At 36.5% G+C, this 26,437-nt stretch overlaps 2 protein-coding genes across 2 annotated transcripts in view; both read left to right on the top strand.

The window, feature by feature from the left end:
• The window catches only part of ANKRD45 (ankyrin repeat domain 45), a 44,820-nt gene extending 41,339 nt beyond the window's left edge, over positions 1–3,481 (top strand). The window contains exons 4-5 of the mRNA XM_063103712.1: positions 23–161; positions 3,450–3,481. Coding sequence (XP_062959782.1) covers positions 23–161; positions 3,450–3,481 — 171 coding nt within the window. The remainder of the gene's footprint in view (positions 1–22; positions 162–3,449) is intronic.
• Positions 3,482–11,829: 8,348 nt separating this feature from the next.
• Positions 11,830–26,437, top strand: part of SLC9C2 (solute carrier family 9 member C2 (putative)) — a 104,635-nt gene continuing 90,027 nt past the window's right edge. Inside the window, exons 1-3 of the mRNA XM_063105912.1 lie at positions 11,830–11,956; positions 13,638–13,738; positions 15,118–15,246. Coding sequence (XP_062961982.1) covers positions 11,830–11,956; positions 13,638–13,738; positions 15,118–15,246 — 357 coding nt within the window. The remainder of the gene's footprint in view (positions 11,957–13,637; positions 13,739–15,117; positions 15,247–26,437) is intronic.

Genomic DNA, 26,437 nt, shown 5'->3' with positions numbered 1-26,437 from the left:
AATTCTCTATTTCTGTCCTTAGAACACCATCCTCAATGCATGCCGTGCTAAAAATGAGTGGTTGGAAACCCATTCAGAAGCTTCCATTAATGAGCTTTTTGAGCAGAGACAACAATTGGAGGATATCGTGACTCCCATCCTCACAAAGATGTCTATACCACGTAAGTTTTAGATAAAAAGTGGTTTGAATGTCAGAAAAGATGAAAATTAGGTTCCCAATGTTTTCATTTCTGAAATATTTTGTTGTTAAAAATCTTCATTAAGGTACCATTACCTTTTATGAGCACTAACCCATGATATAACTCCCCAATTTCATTATTAATTTTAATATTAGTAATAACTAATTATAACTGAATTCTTTCTATAAGGAATGCCTAATACTTATCTTCTTATTATCATTACCAGTCATTAAATTTTATGTAATTATTGTGCCTTTGATTTTGACCAGTGATTCTTAACTAGGAAGGCATGTCCTTCGGGAGATAGGGTAGCAGAATTTGAAAAAGCATTTTAAGTATTGTAATTCTACATTTGGGGAAGAACCTACTATGGAGATAATGTCCTGAGAACAGGGAAGGTGCACATATCAGAATCTTGGTGGCAGGCATACCTAAGGTTTTTTAAAATAACAGCTTTACTGGGATCAATTTTCATACCATAAAATTCATCATTTTACAGGGTACAATTGAGTGGTTTTCATTATATTCACAAAGTTGTGTAATTATAACCATCACCTAATCTTAGAACATTTTATCATCTCCAAAAGAAATTCTATACCCATTAGCAGTCACTTCCCATTCCTTCCTCCCCAAGCCATGGCAACCGCTAATCTACTTTCTGTCTCTATGGATTTGCCTGTTCTGAACATTTCATAAATAGAATCATACAATATGTGTTTCCTTTGTGGCTGGTTTCTCTCACTTAGCATAATGTTTTCAAGGTTCTTCATGTTGTACCATGTATCAGTACTTCATTCTTTTTTATGGCTGAGTGATATTCCATTGTATGCCTCCAAATTTAATTCATTCATCAGTTGATGGATATTTGAGTTTCCACTCTTTTGGCTATTATAAATAATGCTGCTGTGAACTGTTGTGTACAAATTTTTGTGTGGCCACACGTTTTCAATTTGTTTGATATATAAATAGGAATGGAATTGCTGGGTCATATGGTAACTCTATGTTTAACATTTTGAGGAATTGCCAAAATGTTTTCCATTTTATGTTCCCACCAGCAGTATATGAGGAATCAAATTTCTCTACATCTTTGCCAACGTTTATTATTGTCTTTTTAAAAGAAAAATTTAAGCATGCCTGCGGATGTTCTGATTTGCATTTCCCTAATTACTAATAACGTTAAGCATCTTTTCCATGTGCTTACTGACCATTTGTATATTTTCTCTGGAGAAATGTCTATTTGAAATCTTTGTCCATTTTTACTTTTTAAATTTTTTTTTGGCGCCTGGCTGGTCTTTGACCATTTTAAAATTGAGTTTTCTTTTTTATTGTTTAGCTATGAGGCTTTGTGTGTGTGTGTGTGTGTGTGTGTGTGTGTGTGTGTATTCTGGATACTAGTCTCCCTCATCTCCCTCATCAGAAATGTTATTCTGATATTTTCTCCCATTCTGTGGATTGTCTTTTCATTGTCTTAATTATGTCTTTTGAAACACAGAAGACCTTAATTTTGATGAAGTCCAATGTATCTACTTTTCCTTTTGTTGCTTGTGCTTTCAATGTCATATGTAAGAAACCATCGACTAATCCAAGGTCACCCTATGTTTCCTTCTAAGAGTTTTGTAGTTTTAGCTCTTAAGTTTCATTTTGTGTTTCATTTTGAGTTGTGTGTGTGTGTGTGTGTGTGTGTGTGTGTATGGTGTAAGAGAGGGGTCTAACTTCATTCTTTGCATTTGGGTATTCAGCACCTAAGATTTTATGTTTATCAAAAAGTGTTGTAGATTTTAAAAGATTAAGACTCTTAACCTAGTCTGGGTGGTGTGACAGAGTATTCCTTGCCATCTATAACTGATGACTATTGAACATACACATATACCCTAAATGGAGAAAGAGGCTTTAGACTCTCCCTGTCTTTAAGGAGCCTACCACCTAGTATGTGAGTAAAACTGTCACCTCTCCCCCAGGGTGACGGAGATGCAAAGGATTACTTAAAGCCCATTTCTTCTGAGCAGTGAGAGGCCCCAAAAGGGTTACCAGACAAATCCTTCAAGGGAGAAGAATTCTTGGAAACTAACCTCGAATCCGGGTTTTCTCTCTGTATTTATTGTCCAGGCAAGAAAGTTACAGAAAAGGAACATAGGTGGTTTCAAAAAGAACAGTAAGATATTCGTCATGGCAACAATCATTAGGTTTAGCTGCACCAAGGACATCTGCCCTTAGAGCCAGCATTTTTGCTGTGTTACAATTCTTTATCTACAACAGAGACTTATGCCTGGGAAAAGTTTTCTGTCTTTCCCAAGCTTATATTTCTATGTGCAATTCTGGAAAGTTAGGCCCTGTAAAATACATGTGTCTTATTAATGTTAGTACCCTCCAGAAAAACATATATACCTGAAAAGATAAGATGTTCAGAGAAGCCTAAGTGTAAAGAGGAATTGCCTGAAAGGATGGGTAGTCAGGGTGGATTATGAAAGAAATTCCAGAATGAAAGTTTCAAAGGTTCAAATGTGGGAATAGGAAAGTGGCCGGTACCCATCTGGCTGATTGTAGTTGAGGCTATGTTAAGGAACAGTAGAAAGTAAGATTATAAAGTTAACTCATGATTATTTTATTAGAGCTACTGAGTTGTAAGCTTAGAAGTTTGGATTTTATTTTATGGGCAGTGAAAAGTCATTAAAAGACTTTGGGGTAGGAGAGAAGAGGAGTTAAGTAGGGGTGAATGATCTGGATTTCCTTGTAAAAGGGATTGGAGGGAGAGGAGACTAAAGAAAGCAAAACCAGTGCAGTGCAGGAGCGATATGATTAAGACCTGAATTATTTGTTATACAGTTTGATTCCCACCTGTTCCATCACTACCATTAGCCTGGCCCAACCACCCACCTTCCCTCCCTTCTCACCTCTGAAGAATTGCCTCTCTCCCCTGTATTACATCTCCTCCAAGCACTTTCATATCAGAGAATGTTAGATATTGATAGAACCTTCGAAATGGCCCCTCATTTTGCAATGAAGAAAATGAAGAAAAGTTTATTCAAAGTTATTCTAGTCAGTGGCAGAACTAGGAACAATAATACTGATTATTTGGGAAATGTGACCTCATAGCTTTTAATATGAAAAAAGAAAGGAGGAGAGAATATCTTAATTGATATACCAACAATATGGCTGGTTCAGGCTGGGACATACTGATTTATTCCATGCCCATTGTTTTAAAAACTGGCTTTATTTTGTTTCATATCACAAGCTAATTAAATGTAATTTTAAAAATATGCTTCCTTTCAGGTCAAGTGAAAAGTGCCAAATCTATAAACTAAGTCATGGTCTGAAGAGAAGTCAAGATTATACCTTCTACTGAACATATATTTTGTAAAAGGCCATGTTTTCTTCTAGTATATGTAAAGGAAAACCTATTTATGCCAATGGAAGTCAAGTAAATAGATGTGGGGTTTTATCCAAGTATTTAAGTACAAAATTAAATCACCCATGTTTGTTTTACTCTGTTCAGCATGCTTATGTCCGTACTCTCTTGTCTTGCTTCTGTTTCTTCAAGCACAGCCCCGTGGGAGTTTCACATGCTCCTTTGGGAAAGCACTTGGGTATAAATCACCTACAAAGACCATATGGAGACCTTAAAAACTATTTAGAGAATATAATAATTTTCTGTGTAATCAAAGCAGGAAATTTCCATTCAACTGAGGAATTCCATGCAAAAAAGACATATTTGGCTATTTCCGGAGGAAAAATTTGTTCTCTCTCACTCTGAAAAGGAAATCTCATGGGATAACCTCTTGGAGCAAGGAAATATTAAGAATTGGTTGGGTTACAGTCTCTGAGTAAACCTCGTATTTATCTTTAACCTCTTCCTATCTCTAAATTAATAAACACAAATCTCTATTGCTTTATATTTAGAAGATTTTCCCTATTCTGTAGGTTTGGCAATGTAGATATTATAGCTGGACTCCATTCCATTTTTCCTCCTTTTCTATTTTCTATTTTCTAAGTTTTAAATATCATAGTTGGTGTCATATTGGTGAAAGTCCTTTCTTTTGGTTTATTGAATCAAGTCCCTGAAACTTTTATTACTTTGTGACTTTCTGGAAGTTTTATAGAAAAGAAAGTATTTTTAAAAAGCATTTATTCCTTGTTATTATGACTTTCTCTTCTTTGTCCTGCCCTGAAAGCTGGTTTTTCATTGCACAGGAAGGAAAAGAAATGAGCAATTCAGTAATACCTTGTCAGTTGACATTTTCTTAGCCATGGTTTTGAGTTAACTTTGTTTTAAATGTCTCCCAAATTTTTAAGTTTTGAGATCATTTTAATGTCTGAGCAACTCAGTTTCAGTTTCCTTAAGCAAAAGAACAGGGTAGTAACTCTCACTCTCCTCTTGCAGACCCAGTGGGTGTTTATGGAGTAGTAAGAAGATCTACGTTTGCTCTGTTCCCTTACGTACGTTGTGAGAAGCCCAGTGTTCTTGAACGCTGCAATAATTTAGGAAAAGACTATGAGCCATTTTTGTTGTTTCTACTCTAACTTTGCATTTTTTGAGCCTTGATATGAAAACAACATACTTTCCAGGCATGTGTTCCTGGTGATTAGGGAGAGATTCCTAAATCTTACTTCAAAGATTTCTAAAGAAGACAGGCATTTCTGGGGACCTCCTAATATAAAATAAACCCCTCTCTCTCTCTTTATTCATCTCTCAGTCTTTATCTTCAAACTTTTTATAGCTTTTGGTGCATTTGCTGTTATGCAAGTATTTTTGAAACTTCTTGTATTGGCACCTGTTTGCCAATCTCAATTCCCCTGCTGTCTTACAAACTGATTTTCTAACTCCTTTGCCAGCTCTTCTTCATCTTGCCCTCAGCTGTGGGAACTTCTCAAAATTCTGTCTGACCATTGGTGAAACAATCTATAATTCTCCATCCCATGACCTTCCTTATCCCCAGTATTGTGAAGAACTAATCCTTCCTTCTTTGGGGTACCCATAATGCTAATAGCCTCATACTATATTTTATTTAATTGTTTGTCTCTCCATGTGAATTGTGAGCTTTCTGAGGGTAGGGACTTTGTCAGTTCTTCCATATACCTAAAGAGTCTATAAGATAGTAAGTTAGTAAATAACAGTTGAACGAATTCTCTTTTAGTACTATCTTATTGATAGAACTCATTACCTCTTCATTCATTTACAAAGCTTGTTCACCTTTATAAAAATAACTTTAAAACCTTATCTCCATGTGTTGCTTATGCCAATGCCCCATTTCAACTCCTATTCCTGCAGCAGAGAAGCCACATGCACAATGAACACTATGACTTTGTGTCTAGTTTTTCCTCTGCCCTTCTTTTTTCTAAGCATTCATCCTGAATGTCATATTACTTTTTAGGCATATGAACCTAATGATTACCAAGGGATTCTTGGATCTCACTTCAAAGATTCTTTTGATGTGAGAACCTCCTGCTGTCTATTGTTTCATCGAATTATATACATAATCATAGGAAAGTTAAAATGCCCTTATGCTTCAATTTTGAGCTGTTACAGAGTTAGCTGCATGGCTTTTTCTGAACATCCACAGAGTAATTACTATTTCAAAGCACATACTAGTAAATCAAAAAAGCCTCCACATTATTTGAGACGTTGTCAATCAAAGGGTAAATTCAATGTTATGATAACTTCTAGACAGTGGTTCTTTAGACTCTTGGATTTAATTGACTAGAAAAATGTATAAAAATAAAGGTAGGAGATTGATATGACTGCCAGAAAACAACTACTCTCTACTATCTATCATTTAACAAAACACATTTTAACACCATAGAAGGTATTAGGCTGTACCCTTTAAGTAGAATAAATTAAGCTTTACTATGGACCTTTATGTTATATTTATGCTTCTCATTTTGCCACGTATGATGGAAGTTTTATCGTGAATCATAACTGGCCTACAGTCCAGTCTTTAAGAACTACTGCTCTAGACTAGGCTAAAGCAGGCGGAGTGCTATTTTGGTTAACATGATGTCCCAGATTGTAAAGGACTGACAATTACCTCAATGTTCAATCTAATATGCGGTAGATTGTATTTTCCAAGATGGCCACATCTCCCACCCAACATGCTCTTCTTGCAGTGTGGTCATGGCATTCCTCATGTAGACAGGTGGTTCTCCATTCTCTGCTCTTGAGTCTGGGCAGGCCTGTGACTACAGTGGCAGTGATTCTATGTGATTTCCAAGGCTAGATCATAAAAAATGACATGGCTTCTGGCAGTTCTCTTGAGATGCTCACTGTTGAAAACCAGCCTGAGGAGAGAACTACATGGAGAGAAACTGGGGCCCCAGGCCACAGCCCTGGCTGCGCTCCAGCCGGCAGTCAACCCTAACTTACCAGCCATCTGAGTGAGCCGTCTTGGAAGTGGATCGTCCAGTCAAGTCAGCCCAGCTAATGCTGTGTGGAATCGGGACAAGCCTTCTCTGCTGACTCCTGCCAAAATTTCAGATTTGTGAGTTAAATAAATGACTATTGTTGTTTTAAGCCACTCAGTTTTGTGTTTGTTTATTATACAGCAATAAATAAAATACAAATTTTGGAAACTGGAAGTGAGAAATTGACATAACAGAACCTATATGTGGCATTGGCTTTGGGATGGGATGGTAGGCAGAAGCCAGAAAGGATTAGAAAATAGGGTGAGAGAAAACGTACAGACCCTAAAGAAGAGTATTAGCAGAAGCCTTAAGGGCCTCTGGGGGGCTATTAGTGGAGTTTATAGGAAAGAGAGGAAGATGTTATTCAAAGCTGGAGAAAAGTTGCCCTTGTTATGTATGAGATGGTGGTAAGTTTGGCCACACTGTTGTCTAAGTAATGAACTCGGTGATCCTGCTAAGGATATTTCCAGACAGAGTGTTCAAGTGCCGCCTGGATTCTTCTACTAAAACGTGGAAAGAGAGAGATGACCTGAAAAGGAACATTTTAGCTTTCAAATACAACTTAAAAGAAATATAAAGGAGCCAGTACTTATGGGGTTTGAAAATAAAATTGTTTCTCATTCCTAGCCTCTCTAGATGGCAAAGAAAGGTTTCAAACTAAGAAATGGTGCTGGAAAAGATAAAGTCCAGGTTGGGATTATAAGGTCATTTGTTAAGACCTCAGAAATATCTAAGGTGGTGCCTCATAGAACCTGTCAGACTCCAGGTGGGCTTTTCTCCATGCAACTGGGAAGATGGCCTTTATCTGCTCTAGGCACTTGTCATCACAGCTAAACCCAGATGGGAAGAGAACAGCTCTCTCCCAATAATGGTATATATCTACCCGAGGAACCATTTGATTGATCCCGTCTGAGTCCCATAACCACTCTGAACCAACCTGTCAGGGTGGAAAACTATGACCAACCCACCTATGTTATATGCCTGTCTCAGTAAAATAGTATAGTCTATTATTATCAGAAGATGGGGTAGGAGGAAGACACACTGGGCAGTCTCTTAGCCCTCATCTCCCCAAATCTACCAAAGTCTACTTCAGGTGGCTTTACCAAAAATGGTGAATATAAATGATAATGTCCCTTTAGCAATTCCTCCTTTTCCTCCTTCCCTCTGCCCCCACCATCAACATCATATCTGTTCACTTGTCTTAACAAGTTCAAGGAATTTTTGTGATTGTTGTGTCTTCTTTTCCACCCTGGCCCCCCGTTTATTTGTTCATATATTTATTTATTTATTATTATTAGCTCCCACAAATAAGTGAGAACATGAGGTATGTCTCTTTCTGTGCCTGGTTTATTTCACTTAATACAATTTTCTCTAAGTCCATCTGTGTTGCTGTGAATGGTAGTATTTCATTTTTTTTTTGAGTAGCAGAATAGTATTCCACTGAGTAGATATACCACATTTTCCTTATCCACTCATTCGATGATGGGCATTTAGACTTGTTCCAACTCCTGGCTATTGTAAATAATGCTGCAATAAACATGGGAGTACAGATATCCCTTCGATATGATGATTTCCATTCCTCTGGGTATATACCTAGCAGTGGAATAGCTGGCTCATATGGTATATCTATCGGTAATTGTTTTAGGAATTTCCAAACGATTTTCCATAAATGCTGCACCATTTTGCAGTCCCACTGACAGTGTAGGAGGATTCCTTTTTCTCTGCATCCTTGCCAGCACTTATCATTCTCAGTCTTTTGGATATTAGCCATCCTAACTGGAGTGAGATGGTATCTCAAAGTGGTTTTGATTTGCATTTCCCAGATGCTGAGTGATGTTGAGCATTTTTTCATGTGTCTATTGCCCATTTGTATATCTTCCTTTGAGAAATGCCTGTTCAGCTCCTTTGCCCATTTTTTAATTGGGTTACTTGTTTTTGGCTGTTAAGTTGTTTGTGTTCCTTGTATATTCTGGATATTACTCCTTTGTTAATGTATATTTTGCAAATATTTTCTCCCACTCTGATGATTGTTTTTTTGCTCTGTTAATTGTGTCTTTTGCTGTGCAGAAGCTTTTTAGTTTGATATAATCCCACTTGTTTATTTTTCATTTGGTTGCCTGTGCTTTTGGGGTCATATTCATAAAGTCTGTACCCATTCCTACTTCCTGGAGTGTTTCTCCTATGTTTTCTTTAAGGAGTTTTGTTGTTTCAGGATGTATATTTAATTCTTTAATCCATTTTTGAGTTGATTTGGGTATATGGTGAGAGGTACTCATCTTGTTTCATTCTCCTACATATGAATATCCAATTTTCCCAGCACCATTTACTGAAGAGCCAGTCTCTTCTCCAGCGTGTAGACTTGGTGCCTTTGTCAAAGATCAGATGGCTGTAGGTGTATGGGTAGATTTCTGGATTCACTATCTTGTTCCATTGGTCCATGTGTCTGTTTTTTATGCCAGTATCATGCTGTTTTGGTTACTATAGCTTTGTAGTATAGTTTAAAGCCAGGTAGTGTTATACCTCCAGCTTTATTTTTTTTTGCTCAGGATTGCTTTGGCTATTAGTGGTCTTCTGTTATTCCATGTGAACGTTAGGATTCTTTTTTCCATTTCTGAGAAAAATGTCATTGGAATTTTGATGGGGATTGTATTGAATCTGTTTTGAAACTTAAATTAAAAGCCCAGGAGTCTTACCTATAGGGTTCAGGTGAACCAAGTCAGCCTGAGGGGACAGCAGTACTATAGAAACTAGATAGAACCTGGAAGGGCATTACTCAAAATGATCTGAGGCAGTGCAGCTAAGGAGAGAGTCAAACTTACTGATGACAACCAGTATAGGTAAGTATAGGTAAAGTGAAGATGAAAATGGGAGAAAGGGTAGCAAACTTGGTAATTAAGTGAGTTAAATAAAGGCAGGATGGGAAAGAGTAAGAAGAGAGCCTGTGAATAAGACAAGTTTTTTTTTTTTTTTTACACAGTCCCTGGCATTTATTGTAGGGGTGGGCACAGTGGCTTAAGACGATGACACCAGCCTGTACAAAAAATAAAGTTGTAAAGAATATTTTGGGGGGTGGTGTGTGGGTGCCAATGGTGGTGGTTATAGTCAGGGACAGACATAGAGCTGTCAACTGAAACTCTGTTTAATATCCAGGAGGAATTTAGGCTTTCATTTGTCAAAAGTTTCTTGATATATTGTGATGGAGAAGATTGATGATAGATATAGTAATCTTACTGCAGTGATGTTCTGCTTGGTGCCCTGGGGATCAGGCTGTGCAGTAACCTTGATTACTGTGGCATAGAAATGAATGAGTAGAATTTCATTGTCACAAAATAACTCTTCCTTGAAAGTAACCTACCAATTGATGATTAATGCTCATTTGTATAAAACCTATACTGTATTTGGTTTTAGAGATTAGATTTGGGGCAAAAAAATATCACATAAGTTAGGCATCACAGAATTTGGGATGCATTCGTCATCCCATGAAGAATGGGTGACATTGTTACTTCAAATTAAGGACCAAAAGTTAATGACAAGTTGGAGCTAGGGAGGAAAATGGGAGTGAGAGATATTAAAAAGGAAGGTGTGGTAGAAAAAGAAAATGTAAAAGAATGAATGAAAAAGAGGAGACTGCAGTGTTAAAGAGTGTTAGGGCTGAACTGGCTAGTATTGGTATAAGAAAAGCAGAATATACTCATATATGTAAAAAAACATAAAAGGAATTTCTGTGTACATGGTTAATATCTTTGACCATTTCAGCTCTTGTGTCAGGCAAAGAAAATCAGTTAAAACAGTTGTGGGTGTAGACACAGCTTGAGCATTAAGATATGTAAGCTTCTCCGGAACTAGATCAGTTAGCTTCTCCTGGATTGGGAGTGGGGACAATGTGTACAGCCAATCAGAACAAAAGCAGGTTGGTAAGAAACCAATGGGAAGTGGGCATGGAAACAGCTTTTGGCTTGATAGCAGTTGGTAGTACTGCCCCTGGCAAACAGACGCAGAGCTGAACATTGTTCTTTGGGATTTTCGACAGCCATCATCTTGATTTCAACTCTGAACCTACTGGCTTGGAAGAACATATCTCTGGTCTTGGTAATTTGAAGAGCTTCATTTGCGTGTCGTTAACACATAGGGATAGCAGAGTTTGGAGATGCCAAGGACTTGAAGGGCTACTTGATGGACAGGTGAAGTGATTTGAAGATAGAGCATTTTGAATCTCGTTTCTGGCCCACCCCCTGCTTCATACCAGAAACATTGTGACCTGTTGACCAAACAAGTGCAAAACAAGGGACCAAAGATAAGCTTTAAATATTATTGGGGATACTTTATGAACCTCTAGAAGTTTCTAGGTTAAGGCTGGCTGTGAGGAAAAATAAGAACAAGTCCTCAGGACCACCACATAGATTTGTGCAGGCTCCCTACACCAGGCACCTGCTGAGGCGGAGTACTGGGGCTGGAGTCCAGCCTGTTATTCAAGTGCCAAGACATGTATCCTGTTGCCTAAACTTTATTGATCTGAGGAAGGGAGACTTTTTCTAATTCACTCCAAGGCACCATGTGACCAAACCTAGGCCTTAGTCTTTTCCTTTGTTTTTAGGTTATTCGTCCTCATCCTCACACCCAATCCTAACTGATGTGACTCAACTTTGACTTTACTTCCCATTTGCCATTTTGGATTTGGAGGGGGCTGAGAGAGGAAAAAGGGGTGTTGGGGTTGGAGTAGTAAAGTGGAATTCCAGAACGATTTCTGTCCTTGGAGAATGAGGAACACATGTTATCCTTGCTCTTGCACCCTCAAAGAGTTCAGCTAGTCAAATATTTATGGAAAGCCAATGTTGTGCCACATACTGTGTGCACAGCCTTAAGGAAAGTTAATATTCAGCCCTGGCCTTTGAGAAACTCACTGTCCAATGGGGAAGGTAAACAAATTACTGTATCATTACAATGGTGTGTGCAACAATCAATAACCCCTTTTCCATATACATGTAGTAGTATGAGGAAGAAACACCAACACTGCTGCTAGTGTTCCCGTAAAATGTTCTTGGAGCAAGAGGTAGAACCAAAGGTATTAATGTATCCCTTGTGACAAGAGGAGATGTGATACAATCTTAGGTAGAATGAGTGTGGATGAATTGGGTCCTGGCAGGTCTCATGTTCTTCTTTTTGCATATTATAGCAGGTTAGTCGGCAGTAGTGAAAGTGTTAATAATAACACATTTGAATCCATCGAGTTAGGCCGGAGACAGCAATGGCAAAAATGAATTCTTCCTTCTGGACACAAGCAGATGATAACAGACCTGATTTACTCTGTGGGAGGCCAGCTGACTACCTTATTATAAAGGACCACTTCATAGTGCTTCTGTGTTCCACTGTTGTTTTCGGAGGTAGGTCATCGTTTTTAAAACTCTTCTCTCCGTTGCCCTTTGAAACTTTTCTCTTTGCAGAGAGTGGTTACAACCAGATCGAAAGAAGGGGCCCAGTGAAATCATATGACATGGGTGAATGATGTCAGTCTAGCTTCATTAATTATAAGTAGCATCTATTCGATGTTCCCTCATTCAGAAACATTTGCCGAGCATGGCAGTGTGGTAGACATGTAAGGAGAATAAGACGGTCCTTAACCTCAGGGAGCCCTCTCATTGGGGAGACGGGCAAACATAATTACAATGCAGTGTGGTAAGTATGGCTCTAAAGATGGGGTGAAAATTCTCTGGAAACAAGGAGGAGAGAGAGCCTTACACTGCCTGCCTGGCCAGGCCTAACCTGACCAAGATATCTGAAATGAGGTGTGGACAATCGGGAAAACAGACAGATAGAGCCCAGGTATACAATTCACAATTTATATGGTTGATGCAATTAATTTTGTCTGTTTTATTTTGGCTTTTGATGTGATTTTTCCTCAGGGAAGATGCTCCCCTCCCCCACCCCCCCAAAGAAATTAGGAAAGCCTTCACAAAGGGCTTCTTAAACCGGGATTAAGAATGCAACAGGTATAGTGAATGATATTCATGCAGATAAAATAATATATTCAATTATGCAGGTGCTTTATTCCACAATTCAGCACCAGTGATTAGAGAGAAGTTTCTAAGCCCCCTGTAAAAGAAAATTTATTTGGGGAAAATGTCAGTTGCTTTAAAATCCGTTCTGGAACTAGAAAGATTATAAAGGAACAAATAATAAAGCAAATATGTGTAAAGAATTTCAATTTTACCCATTGTATCAAGGAGTGCAATTGCTCTCTCTGGGGGGTATTTAAAATCCTCACTAATGACCTTGGTCCCTTTTGGTATCACAAGGTGCTAATGACCATGAACTGTACTTGCTGTAGGTCCTTTATGACTACATAGAGGTAAGTGCTCCAACAGTAAGCGGCATTGTAGAAATAATGTGAAAAACATTTCTTTATCTGGCCTTACACATAAGAAGCATTCAATAAAAATTTATTGATTTGGCTTGACCTATAGCTGGAAGGCAGGAAATGCAGAATCTGGGATGCCAATGAATCTTGCCGCAAGCATAAATTAATTGGATTACAGTCTATGTATTGACTCTGGAGGGAATGAAATTAATCTTGCACATAGTAGAGAGTTTCAAAACAAGAAAATGCAGATAGAGAATAAAAAGTGCCTTTTGTTACTTGTCTGATGAAGGCAGTTTACCCTGTGGTTATACTTGTGGCTTTCAGGAAAATTATAGAGCATAAATTGCTGTAGCTTAGGGTGAATAATGATTAATATGAGATGTACAATGTAGATGTAATGTTTGGATTTTCATAATTTCTCATCATCAGGTCCATTGGTAGGATACCCATACAGTGATTCTAACGTGTCACTGGATGGGCAAATGGAAGGCTGTTGAAACTTCCATATTTTCCAAATTCACCCATGAGAGATGCCTCATTATGTTTGTCTCATACTTAAGAGATAGAATTTTTAAAGGCTGTCAGTTATTCATTCTTAATTATATGACAGAAGAAGTTTGAAATTAATAACCAGAGGGATGGATTATTAATTAGTTTGAAACTTTAAAATTATGTTTAAATAACACATGCATATATTTCTTTAGGGTTTTTGAAGACGTGTTTAAAGAATTTTGAAGTCATTGTCTTGACAATTCTTTCTCTATCAGGATTTGTGATAGGACAACTGGCTTACCATTTTGTTGAGGTACTTACTGTATGTACAATAAATTAGAGAATGAACTAAGGATAAATACCAAAACGAGGTTCATTCCCATTCTGTCCCTGAATGTGTAGAATGTTTTTCTATGTGAACAGCTACTCAAAAAATTTCACCTTGTATTTAAAATTTTGAAAATGAAAACCACACAATTAAGGAGACATAAATTAGGGAAGCTCATGATAAAGCAGTAATTTGGAAGTGAGGAAAATTTGTTTCCATTCTTGGGTTCTTCATCATGCCTTTGGAGCCTTGCTCTTGCTTCCTTCCCCTGCACATATGTACACAGGGCTTCTTCCCTGACATTGTGTTTCATACCTGCAGAGAACCTAGTTATAAAAAGGCAGCAGTTATTTTCCTGACGAGGCATGGTTACTTTGTTCTAACTGCCAGATTAAATGTAAAGCATGCATCATATAATATATAACACAGATACAAGAAAAATTCATTAATGTATCAACTTCTTATTAATTCCTGATTTCAACTGCATAGCATTGTGGTCAATAACAGTTTGCTTCCACTTATTCCTTTATTTTTAAAAAATGGAGATAATGCTTGTATCCGTCTAGGATCATAAAAACCTCTTCTTAGTTTTCCGAAATACCACCACCACTACTAGCTAACATTGTTTGAGTGTTTACTACGTGCCAGGCTCTCTTTTAAGGGCTTTTGTATTTATTAACTAATTAAGTTATTAACTCCTGAGTTCATTCATTCTTGCAGCAATGCAATGGAAACAGGTACTGTATTCCCATTTTACAGATGAGGAAACTAAGGCACAGAAAAATTAAGTAATGGAGGTTAAACTATTGATTGGGATAAAATAAACTTTTTAGGAGGGAATACTTATAGCACTTTAATCATTATTGTTGTTTTCCATTAATCTGTTTATGACCTTCATGATTTATGTCTTATATACACAATCTGTATTCTTATATACATATTATTTTTTTCTACTAACTCACTGAAAGATTTTTAAATCCTTACCAAATGTCTGTGAGAACACAAGTACCCATGTAGGGTGCTTTTTCCCACCTAATTCAAATTAGTATAAATATCTAACAGCCAAATAAAAAAATACTTATCTGTGAATCACCTAAAATCATCTCAGGTATCACCGGTGGTAGGGGTACCACTTTTGAAAGTACTGGTTACATCCCACAAGCAATGTTTGTGTAGCCCCAAACCACACAATTCTAGATCAAGAACTCCACCACAGGACGCCTGAGATTGACATTCTAGACAATCTCTCATTAGTTGCAAATTAGAATATTCTGAAATTTATATTGATTGATAAAACATCAACCTAATTTATAATACTTGAAAATGGCAGCAAATAAATTTCTTATTTACCGTTGTTACTTTAGGTGCACCAAATTGTCTACCCTCTTCTAAGAACACCAAGTTTTTCACTTTATTGTTATTTTTTACCTATAATTATATTTATGGCTGCTTTGGATGTGGACTTTTATATACTCAGGAATGTGTTTTGGCAGGTAAGGACACATTTTAAAACAAATCATAGTCAATTCTTGCTTATTTATGTTGATAGAGAATATGGCTAATTTACAGAGAAAAATTTATTGCTTACAGGTTTTGTGGCTGGGAAGTCCAAAGTTCATCTGGTGGTGGCAACAGTGACCCAGGGGTCTCACATTGCATGATGGTGGGTGGAGAGAGAGAGAGAGAGAGAAAGAGAGGGAGGGGGAGAGAGACACCCTTCTCTTCTTTTAAAGACCTCAGAACCACGCCCCTGACCGCCACTTTTAATCCATTCACTACAGTGTGGTCCTGCAATCCAATCACTTCTTCAAGGCTCCACCTTTCAATTACCATAATTGGATTTCCCACCCTCTTAACAGTCACAGTAGGGGCTAAGTTTCTAATACACAAAACCATTCAAACTTCAGGGAGTTTTCGGGGGACATAATTCAATCCACTACAACTATCTATATAGAATGTTAATAATTCACGACTCACATTTTTAGTTGTTTTATCCTCTTCACTCTGCAGAACCACTAATTAAAGGGAGTTGAAAGGAAGAGGAAGGAATTAATATTTGTTGAATGACTACTGTGACTTGGCACTGAGTAAATATTATCTGTTTTGCACATGAGCAAACTGAAGCTCAGAGGTCACAGACAAGGTTGATAAATAGCAGAACCTGGTTTCTAGTCCCACGTCTGACTTATCTGAACTGTATCTGTAGATCTGTCTGTTTTCACTGCTAAGATTATTTTATTTGTGCCTTCTTTTTTTCTTAATCATGTTTGCTAGACCATTTTATTTGTATTTTCAGAGGGCATTTTACTTTCTTTGGTTTTATTCTTTTCTTTCTAACATCTTGAGTTGAATGATTTTTAGATTTTTAAATTTTATAATTAATTAATTAATTATATTTTATTTTATTAATATTTTTTACATTCTATGATGTTGTGGAGCAGTTGAGAGGGAGGAGGAGAGGGGAAAGGGGAAGGAAATGTGATAGAAGAAGGAAGAAGGAGGAGGGGCAGGATTGAGGCCTATGGCACTTCCCTCATTCCCACAGGGGAGACCGAGGGGCTTGCAGTGGTGGCTTGGACATTGCTGGGTGGGGTGCAGATGTCAGGGGTATGTGGAAAAGCCCACACCCCCCACCACCCCAGCTCGGGAACCCAAGGCCCTTCTTGCTGTGGCTCGGTGGTCATTGCTGGGCTAGTTGCATGTGTTGGGAAGGCATGGCCGTGGCCTGCGGCCCCCCACCTCCCTGCCTCAGGAGAGCCTGGGGTGCTTCCTGTAGCAATTTTTAGCTTTTTTCAAAAAAATATTTTGTGCAAAAAAAGATATTTTGTGCATTTAAGGTTTAAAATTTTCCTTTTAGTGGCATCCCACATTTTGATTTTTAGTGTTTCATCATTTTCCAATTCTAATTTTTTTAATACCTTTTTCTTTGCCCATTAATTATTTGGCAGTTGTTTTAAATTTTCCAAATGTGGCTTATTATCATTACTTCTCTTATCGCATTGTGACCAGAGAATGTGGTGTGTGTTAACAACTCGTGATTTGTGGGGATTTGCTTTGTAGCCTTGTACATGATCAATTTTCTCAAATGTTCTGTGTTTGCTTTAGAAAAATGCATATTCTCTAATTGTTGAGTGCAGGGGTCTAAATTTGTTAGGTAGATTGTTTTGTTAATTATAAAGTTCAGTCTTCTATATCTTTGCCAATATTGCTTTTTAGCTCAATCTAACTAGCTTCCACCATCACTGTGGATTTATCAATTTCTTCTTGCAATTCTGTCAGTTTTTACTTTACATAAGTAGAGGTTGTTGTTAGATGCCTAAAAGTATTGTAATTTTATTTCCTTATTATTTAATAACCCTTTATCCCAAATAATGCTTTTGCCTTAAGTCAATTTTACCTGGTATTATTATAGTTACACCACCTTTGTTTTGGTTAGTATTTGCATGCTATAATTTTTTCCACCTTTTTATTTTCAAGATTTTGGTGTCCTTATGTTTAGATGTACTTTTGATAGTATACAGTTGGATTTTGTTATTTTATCCAGGGGGAGAATCTCTGTTTTGTTTTTTGTTTTTTTAAAAAACTAGTTTTAGCTCATATTTATTGTGATTAAAAATAGCTTTAGAAGGGCTAAAGATTTGAACAGACTTGAGACACCAAGAAAGATATATGGATGGAATATAAGCACTTGCAAAGATGCTCAACATCATAAGTCATTAGGAGACACAAATTAAAGCCACAATGATATAGCACTACAGACCTATTAGAACGGCAACAGCAGGAACAGCAACAAACGTGATAATACCTGGTGCTGGTGAAGATGCAGAGAAAATGAAACTCTCCTACATTCCTGGTGAGAATGCAAACAGTTTGGGAGCTTCTTGTAAAGTTAAAAGTATACTTGCCATATGACCCAGCAATCCTACTCCTGCATGTTTTTACCCAAGAGAAATGAAAACTTGTTTTCACACAAAAACCTCTATGTGAATATTTATAGCAGTTTCATCCATAATCTCAAAAACCTGAAACAACTGAAATATTCTTCAATGGTGAATGGGTAAACAAATTATGGAACATCTTATAATGGAATATTACTCAGCAATAAAAAAAGAAATGGGGTATTGATAGGCACAGCATGGAAGAATTTAAAATGAATTATGCTAAGGAAAAGAAGCCAGACTCAAAAGGATACATATTGTATAATTCTATTCACAGACTTTCTGGAAAAGGAAAAACTGTAGGTTAGAAGAACAGATCATTGGTTTCCAAGGACTGGGGGTGAGGAAGGAATTGATTACAAAGGGGTGGCATGAGGAGATTTTTTGGGGTGATGGATCTGTTTTGTTTTTTCATTGTGGTTGTGATTATTTGACTATCCCTGTGTGCAAATTAAAGGCATTATTATTTCTTTATTTTAATTGACACATTGTAATTGTACACACTAATGGGCTACATTCTGATGTTTTGATACATATATATGTTGTGTAATGATCTGGTCAGGGTAGTTAATGTATCCATCACCTCATTCATTTATCATTTCTTCATGGTGAAAATATTCAGAAGCCTCTCCGCTAGCTATTACGTGATGTACAAAACTTAACTGTTTACTGTAGTCACTCTACTGTGCAACAGAACACCAGAACTTATCCTTCTTATCTAATAGCAATTTTATACCCACTGGCCAAACTCTCCCTGTTTTCCCTTCTCCCCTTCCCTCCCCAATCTCTGGTAACCACTGTTCTATTCTCTATCTGTCTCTCTCTTTTTAAGATTCCATGTATTAGTGCAATCATGTGGTATTTGTGTTTCTGTGCCTGGCTTTCTTTACTTAACACAATGACCTCCAAGTTCATCCATGTTACCACAAATGACAAGATTTCATTCTTTTTCATGGCTGAATAGTATTCCATTGTGTATATATACCACATTTTAAAAATCCAGTCATCCATCATTGGACACATAGGTTGATTCCATATATTGACTATTGTGAACAGTACTGCAATAAACATGGGAGTGCAGATATCTCTTCAACATACCGACTTCATTTCCTTTGGGTATATACCCAGTAGTGGGATCGCTGGATCATATGGTAGTTCTATTTTTAATTTTTTGAGAAATCTCCATACTGTTTTCCCTAATGGCCGTACTAGTTTACACTCCCACCAATGGTGTGCAAGTATTCCCTTTTCTCTACATCCTTGCCAACACTTGTTTTCTTGTCTTTTTGATAATAGCCATTCTAACTGGAGTGAGGTGGTATCTCATTTTTGTTTTGATTTGCATTTCCCTGGTGATTAGCGATGTTGAACATTTTTTCATATGCTTGTTGGTCAATTGTATGTCTTCTTTTGAGAAATGTCCTTTAAGATCCTTTGCCCATTACTCAGTTGGGTTATTTAGTTTTTTTGCCAGTGCTCAAGTAACCCTTATTTTACTTAATAATGGCCCCAAAGTGCAAGAGTAGTAATGTTGGCATATTGTTATAATTTTTCTATTTTATTATTAGTTGTAGTAGTTAATCTCTTACTGTGCCTAATTTATAAATTAAACTTTATCACAGGTATGTATAGGAAAAAAACATAATATATATAGGGTTTGGTATCCACTGGGTGTCTTGAAATGTATCCCTTATGGATAAGGAGGTACTAATGTAGTTTCACAATGATGTTTCTGGGTGTTGATATGTTTTTCTTTATCAATACTGAAACTTATGCTTCCTAAATCTGAGGATTAATATATTTCATCAGTTCTAGACACATTTTAGCTATTATCTCTTAAATATATTTCCGATACTTCATTATGTCATTCTTGAATTCTCATTAGTTGTATATTAGATTTTCTCATCATATTGTCCGTGACTTTTAAAAAAATTTTTTCATTTATTTTTTTGGTGCTGTGACTTTTTTTATAGAAACGTAATCGCCTATACATATTTGTGGGGTACAGAGTTGAATATGAATACCTGTATATAATGTGTGATAATCAAATCAGGATAATTAGCATATTCATCATTACAAAATGTAATCATTGTTTGCATCCATTAAATAATTTCTTGCTAATCCCCCTCTCCCTCCCCCTTTCCCGCCTCTAGTAACCACAGTTCTGATCTCTCCTTCTGAAAGTTCAAAGTATTATTATGATATAATAATACTTCTTTCTTCTCTTTCTTTTCTCTCTCTCTTTTTTATTCATTTTCTTTCTTTCTCTTTCTTTTCTCTCTCTCTCTTTTTTATTCATTTACTTATTTTTTTAGCTCCCACTTATAAGTGAGGACATGCTGTATTTCTCTTTTTGTGCCTGGCTTATCTCACTTAACATAATTTTCTCCAGGCTCATCCATACTACTGCAAATGGCAGAATTTCATTCTTTTTTTTTTTTTTTTAAAGATGACTGGTAAGGGGATTTTAACCCTTGACTTGGTATTGTCAGCACCACGCTCACCCAGTGAGCTAACTGGCCATCCCTATATGGGATCTGAACCCGTGGCCTTGGTGTTATCAGCACTGCACTCTCCCAAGTGAGCCACAGGCCGGCCCGTGAATTTCATTCTTTTTTTTATAGCTGAGTACTATTCCATTGTGTATATATGCCACATTTTCCTTATCTAGTCATCCTTCAATGGACATTTAGGTTGGTTCTATATCTTGGCTATTGTAAATAGAGCCCCAATATACATGGGAGTGTAGGTATATCTTCAACATGATGATCTCCATTCCTTTGGGTATATGCCCAGCAGTGAAATTGCTGGATTGTATGGTAGTTCTATCTGCAGTTGTTTGAGAAACCTCCACACTGGTTTCCATAGTGGTTGTACTAACTTACAGTCCCACCAACAGTGTATAAGTGTCCCTCTTTCTCTGCATCCTCGCCAGCATTTGTTATTCTCTGTCTTTTGGATAATAGCCAGTCTAACTGGACTGAGATTATATCCGAATGAGGTTTTGATTTGTATTTCTCCAATGATTAGTGATGTTGAGCATTTTTTCATGTACCTGTTGGCCATCTGTATGTCTTCTTTTGAGAAATGTCTATTCAGCTTCTTTGCCCATTTTTAAATTGGGTTACTTTTTTTTTTTTACTGTTAAGTTATTTGAGTTCCTTTTATATTCTAGATATTAATCCCTTGTCAGATATATAGTTTGCAGATATTTTCTCCCATTCTGTAGGTTGCCTGTTCACTCTGTTGATTGTCAGATTATGACTTTTTTTTTTTTTTGGACACAGTATTTTTCCATTTTTATTTTATTTTCTTCTAGCTAAGTGAGTTCATTACTGTAATTTTACAATTCCATAATTATAAAAATAGCATGCATAAATAATACTCTCAATACTACTTTAAATATTTTGTAAGACGGATTATAAATTAGCTTTGTTTTGAAGTAATGTTTTAGATAGCTAGGGAGTTACCAAGTACTTAGACTACTGAAAGGTCTAATTCATTTTAATGATAGTAATTTGATTATTAACCTTTATAAGTAAAAGGGAATTGCCACTAAAAATGTGAGTTTCTAAGGGTTTTCCAACAGAGAAGAAAAACTTATGTGAGAAGTATCAAGTAACATATGAACAATAAAAACATGATCAAGTCATGTTTATTTCAGAACTACAGTGTTAATTTGTTTTTGGAAGGGGGGCAGCTTGTTGGTACAGGGATCCGAATCCATGACCTTGGGGTTATAAGGCTGTGCTCTAACCAATTAAGCTAACAGGCAGGCCTTACAGTGTTAATTTAACATTAAAAAAAAAATCTCTTAATGTAATTTATGTCCTTAAGAGATTTAAGGAGAAAAGCCATATGATATCACAATAGATAAAGAAAAAACATTTGATAAAAATTAACATTTATTCATGATAAAAATAAGAGACAGAAGAAAACTTCCAAATATATGTAATTAATAGCCTTACAGAAATGATAAGGAATGAGATCATTATATTATAAAAAGAAACAAAGAACCAGAAAGAAATTTTGAAAATTGAAAATATGATAGCTAAAATAAACTAATTCAGTAAAAGGGTTTAATGGGAAAGTTCTGGAAATCTCACAGAAAACAGAACAAAAACAGAGATGGAAGATAAAAAAAGGATTGAATAACACAACTATTTTTTTTTCCTGAGAGATAATTTTGGAAAATAAATATTTCCTTATACTTGGGCATAAACAATGTGTTCATAGAAATTACAAAACTGTATAAATAAATCACTTAAGTATTTCATGGCCTCCCTTCTCCCTATTGTGAAACTATTTATTTTACAATTAAAGGCAAAAGGGGGAATCTTCTTTGAATATTTTAGAGTCTTGGTATTTAAATTTGTATCATGTACCGGACACAGTTTGTCGGTAATGATTTACTTTCTTTTTTTTTTTTTTTTTTATGACTAAAACCCTGTTTTATTTAAATTATATTTTATCAAATTTATTCATGTACATAGTTGAGTATACATTTGGGTATAAGACTTATTTCAAGGAAACAGAAGAATCTGTCCGCATTTTTCAATCCCTAGAAGCAATCACTTTCAGCTCTTTTAGTTCTCTATTTTCTTTTTTTTTTTTTTTTTTTTTTTTTTTTTTTAATTTTATTTTGTCGATATACATTGTAGCTGATTAATGCTCCCCATCACCAAAACCTCCCTCCCTTCTCCCTCCCCCCCCTCCCCCCCAACAATGTCCTTTCTGTTTGCTTGTTGTATCAACTTCAAGTAATTGTGGTTGTTATATCTTCTTCCCTCCCCCCCCCGATTTGTGTGTGTGTGTGTGTGTGTGTGTGTGTGTGAATTTATATATTAATGTTTAGCTCCCTCCAATAAGTGAGAACATGTGGTATTTCTCTTTCTGTGCCTGACTTGTTTCACTTAATATAATTCTCTCAAGGTCCATCCATGTTGTTGCAAATGGCAGTATTTCATTCGTTTTTATAGCTGAGTAGTATTCCATTGTGTAGATGTACCACATTTTCCGTATCCACTCATCTGATGATGGGCATTTGGGCTGGTTCCAACTCTTGGCTATTGTAAAGAGTGCTGCGATGAACATTGGGGAACAGGTATACCTTCGACTTGATGATTTCCATTCCTCTGGGTATATTCCCAGCAGTGGGATGGCTGGGTCGTATGGTAGATCTATTTGCAATTGTTTAAGGAACCTCCATACCATTTTCCATAGAGGCTGCACCATTTTGCAGTCCCACCAACAATGTATGAGAGTTCCTTTTTCTCCGCAGCCTCGCCAGCATTTATCGTTCATAGTCTTTTGGATTTTAGCCATCCTAACTGGGGTTAGATGGTATCTCAATGTGGTTTTGATTTGCATTTCCCGGATGCTGAGTGATGTTGAGCATTTTTTCATATGTCTGTTGGCCATTTGGATATCTTCCTTAGAGAAATGCCTACTTAGCTCTTTTGCCCATTTTTTAATTGGGTTGCTTGTTTTCTTCTTGTAAAGTTGTTTGAGTTCCTTATATATTCTGGATATTAATCCTTTGTCAGATGTATATTTTGCAAATATTTTCTCCCACTCTGTTGGTTGTCTTTTACCTCTTTTAATTGTTTCTTTTGCTGTGCAGAAGCTTTTTAGTTTGATATAATCCCATTTGTTTATTTTTCCTTTGGTTGCCCGTGCTTTTGGGGTCGTATTCATGAAGTCTGTGCCCAGTCCTATTTCCTGAAGTGTTTCCCCTATGTTTTCTTTAAGAAGTTTTATTGTCTCAGGGTGTATATTTAAATCCTTAATCCATTTTGAGTTGATTTTAGTATACGGTGAGAGGTATGGATCTAGTTTCATTCTCCTGCATATCGATATCCAGTTATCCCAACACCACTTGCTGAAGAGGCAGTCCCTTCCCCAGTGAATAGGCTTGGTGCCTTTGTCAAAGATCAGATGGCAGTAAGTGTGTGGGTTGATTTCTGGATTCTCTATTCTATTCCATTGGTCAGTGTGTCTGTTTTTATGCCAGTACCATACTGTTTTGGTTATTATAGCTTTGTAGTATAGCTTAAAGTCAGGTAGTGTTATGCCTCCAGCTTTATTTTTTTTGCTGAGCATTGCTTTGGCTATTCGTGGTCTTTTATTGTTCCATATAAATGTCTGAATAGTTTTTTCCATTTCTGAGAAAAATGTCTTTGGAATTTTGATGGGGATTGCATTGAATTTGTATATCACTTTGGGTAGTATGGACATTTTCACTATGTTGATTCTTCCAATCCAAGAGCATGGAATATCTTTCCATCTTCTTGTATCCTCTCTAATTTCTCTCAGCAGTGGTTTGTAGTTCTCATTATAGAGATTTTTCACCTCCTTGGTTAACTCAATTCCTAAGTATTTTATTTTTTTGGTGGCTATTGTAAATGGGCAGGCTTTCTTGATTTCTCCTTCTGCATGTTCACTATTGGAGAAAAGAAATGCTACTGATTTTTGTGTGTTGATTTTGTATCCTGCTACTGTGCTGAAATCATTTATCAATTCCAACAGTTTTTTTGTAGAGGTTTTAGGCTGTTCGATATATAGGATCATGTCATCTGCAAACAGGGACAGTTTGACTTCATCTTTTCCAATCTGGATGCCCTTTATTTCCTTCTCTTCTCTGATTGCTCTGGCTAGTACTTCCAACACTATGTTGAATAGGAGTGGTGAGAGTGGGCATCCTTGTCTAGTTCCTGTTCTTAAAGGAAAAGCTTTCAGCTTTTCCCCATTCAGGATGATATTGGCAGTGGGTTTGTCATATATGGCTTTAATTATGTTGAGATACTTTCCCTCTATACCTAACTTATAGAGGGTCTTTGTCATGAATGAGTGCTGAACTTTATCAAATGCTTTTTCAGCATCTATAGAGATGATCATATGGTCCTGGTGTTTGAGTTTATTAATATGGTGTATCACATTTATTGATTTGCGTATGTTGAACCAACCTTGCATCCCTGGGATGAATCCCACTTGATCATGATGAATAATTTTTCGTATGTGTTGCTGTATTCTGTTTGCTAGTATTTTAGTGAGGATTTTTGCATCTATATTCATCAAGGATATCGGCCTGTAGTTTTCTTTTTTGGTTATATCTTTACCTGGTTTTGGTATCAGGATGATGTTTGCTTCATAGAATGAGTTTGGGAGATTTGCGTCCGTTTCAATCTTTTGGAATAGTTTGTAAAGAATCGGTGTCAATTCCTGTTTGAATGTTTGGTAAAATTCTGCTGTGAATCCATCTGGTCCTGGGCTTTTCTTTGTTGGGAGCCTTCTGATAACAGCTTAAATCTCCTTTATTGTTATTGGTCTGTTCAAATTTTCTACGTCTTCACAGTTCAGTTTTGGGAGCTTGTGTGTGTCCAGAAATTTATCCATTTCCTCCAGATTTTCAAATTTGTTGGCGTATAGTTGTTTATAGTAGTCTCGAATGATTCCTTGTATTTCAGATGAATCAGTTGTAATATCGCCTTTTTCATTTCTAATTTTTGTTATTTGAGTCTTCTCTCTTCTTTTTTTTGTTAGCCATGCTAATGGTTTGTCAATTTTATTTATCTTTTCAAAAAACCAACTTTTTGATTCGTTGATCTTTTGAATTGTTTTTTGGTTTTCAATTTCATTCAGTTCTGCTCTGATCTTAATGATTTCTTTCCGTCTGCTAACTTTAGGATTGGATTGTTCTTGTTTTTCTAGTTCTTTAAGGTGAAGTGTTCGGTTGTTCACTTGCCATCTTTCCATTCTTCTGAAGTGAGCATTTAATGCAATAAATTTTCCCCTCAATACTGCTTTTGCAGTATCCCACAGGTTTTGGTATGATGTATCATTGTTTTCATTAGTTTCAATAAACTTTTTGATTTCCTGCTTGATTTCTTCTTGGACCCATATGTCATTAAGTAGAATGCTGTTTAATTTCCATGTGTTTGCATAGTTTCCAGAGTTTTGTTTGTTATTAATTTCTAGTTTTAATCCATTGTGGTCTGAGAAGATACATGGGATAATTCCAATTTTTTTGAATTTATTGAGACTTGATTTGTGACCTAATATGTGATCTATCCTGGAGAATGATCCATGTGCTGATGAGAAGAATGAATATTCTGAGGTTGTTGGGTGGAATGTTCTGTAGATATCTGCCAATTCCAATTGGTCTAGAGTCTTGTTTAGATCTTGTGTTTCTCTACTGATTCTTTGCCTAGATGATCTGTCTAATATTGACAGTGGAGTGTTCAGGTCCCCTGCTATTATGGTATTAGTGTCTATTTCCTTCTTTAGGTCTAATAGAGTTTGTTTTATAAATCTGGCTGCTCCAACATTGGGTGCGTACATATTTATGATTGTTATGTCTTCTTGATGGATCAGTCCTTTTATCATTAAGTAGTGTCCCTCATTGTCTCTTTTTATGGTTTTTAGTTTAAAGTCTATTTTGTCAGATATAAGAATAGCCACTCCTGCTCGTTTTTCTTTTCTGTTTGCATGGTAAATCTTTTTCCATCCTTTCACTCTTAGTCTGTGTGAATCTTTATGGGTGAGGTGGGTCTCTTGTAGGCAGCATATAGTTGGGTCCTGCTTTTTGATCCAGTCAGCCAGTCTGTGTCTTTTAATTGGGGAATTTAAGCCTTTAACATTAAGAGTTGTTATTGAAAGGTGTTGATTTATTCCTAGCATTTTATTGGTTGTTTGGTTGTCTTAGGTGTCTTTTGTTCCTTGCTTTCTGATTTACTGTTTGGTTTCT

This window comes from Cynocephalus volans, chromosome 8, assembly GCF_027409185.1.
Source record: "Cynocephalus volans isolate mCynVol1 chromosome 8, mCynVol1.pri, whole genome shotgun sequence".
NCBI lineage: Eukaryota > Metazoa > Chordata > Mammalia > Dermoptera > Cynocephalidae > Cynocephalus > Cynocephalus volans.
Note: the sequence above shows the minus strand (reverse complement) of the source record. Positions and strands in the feature narration are given on the sequence as shown.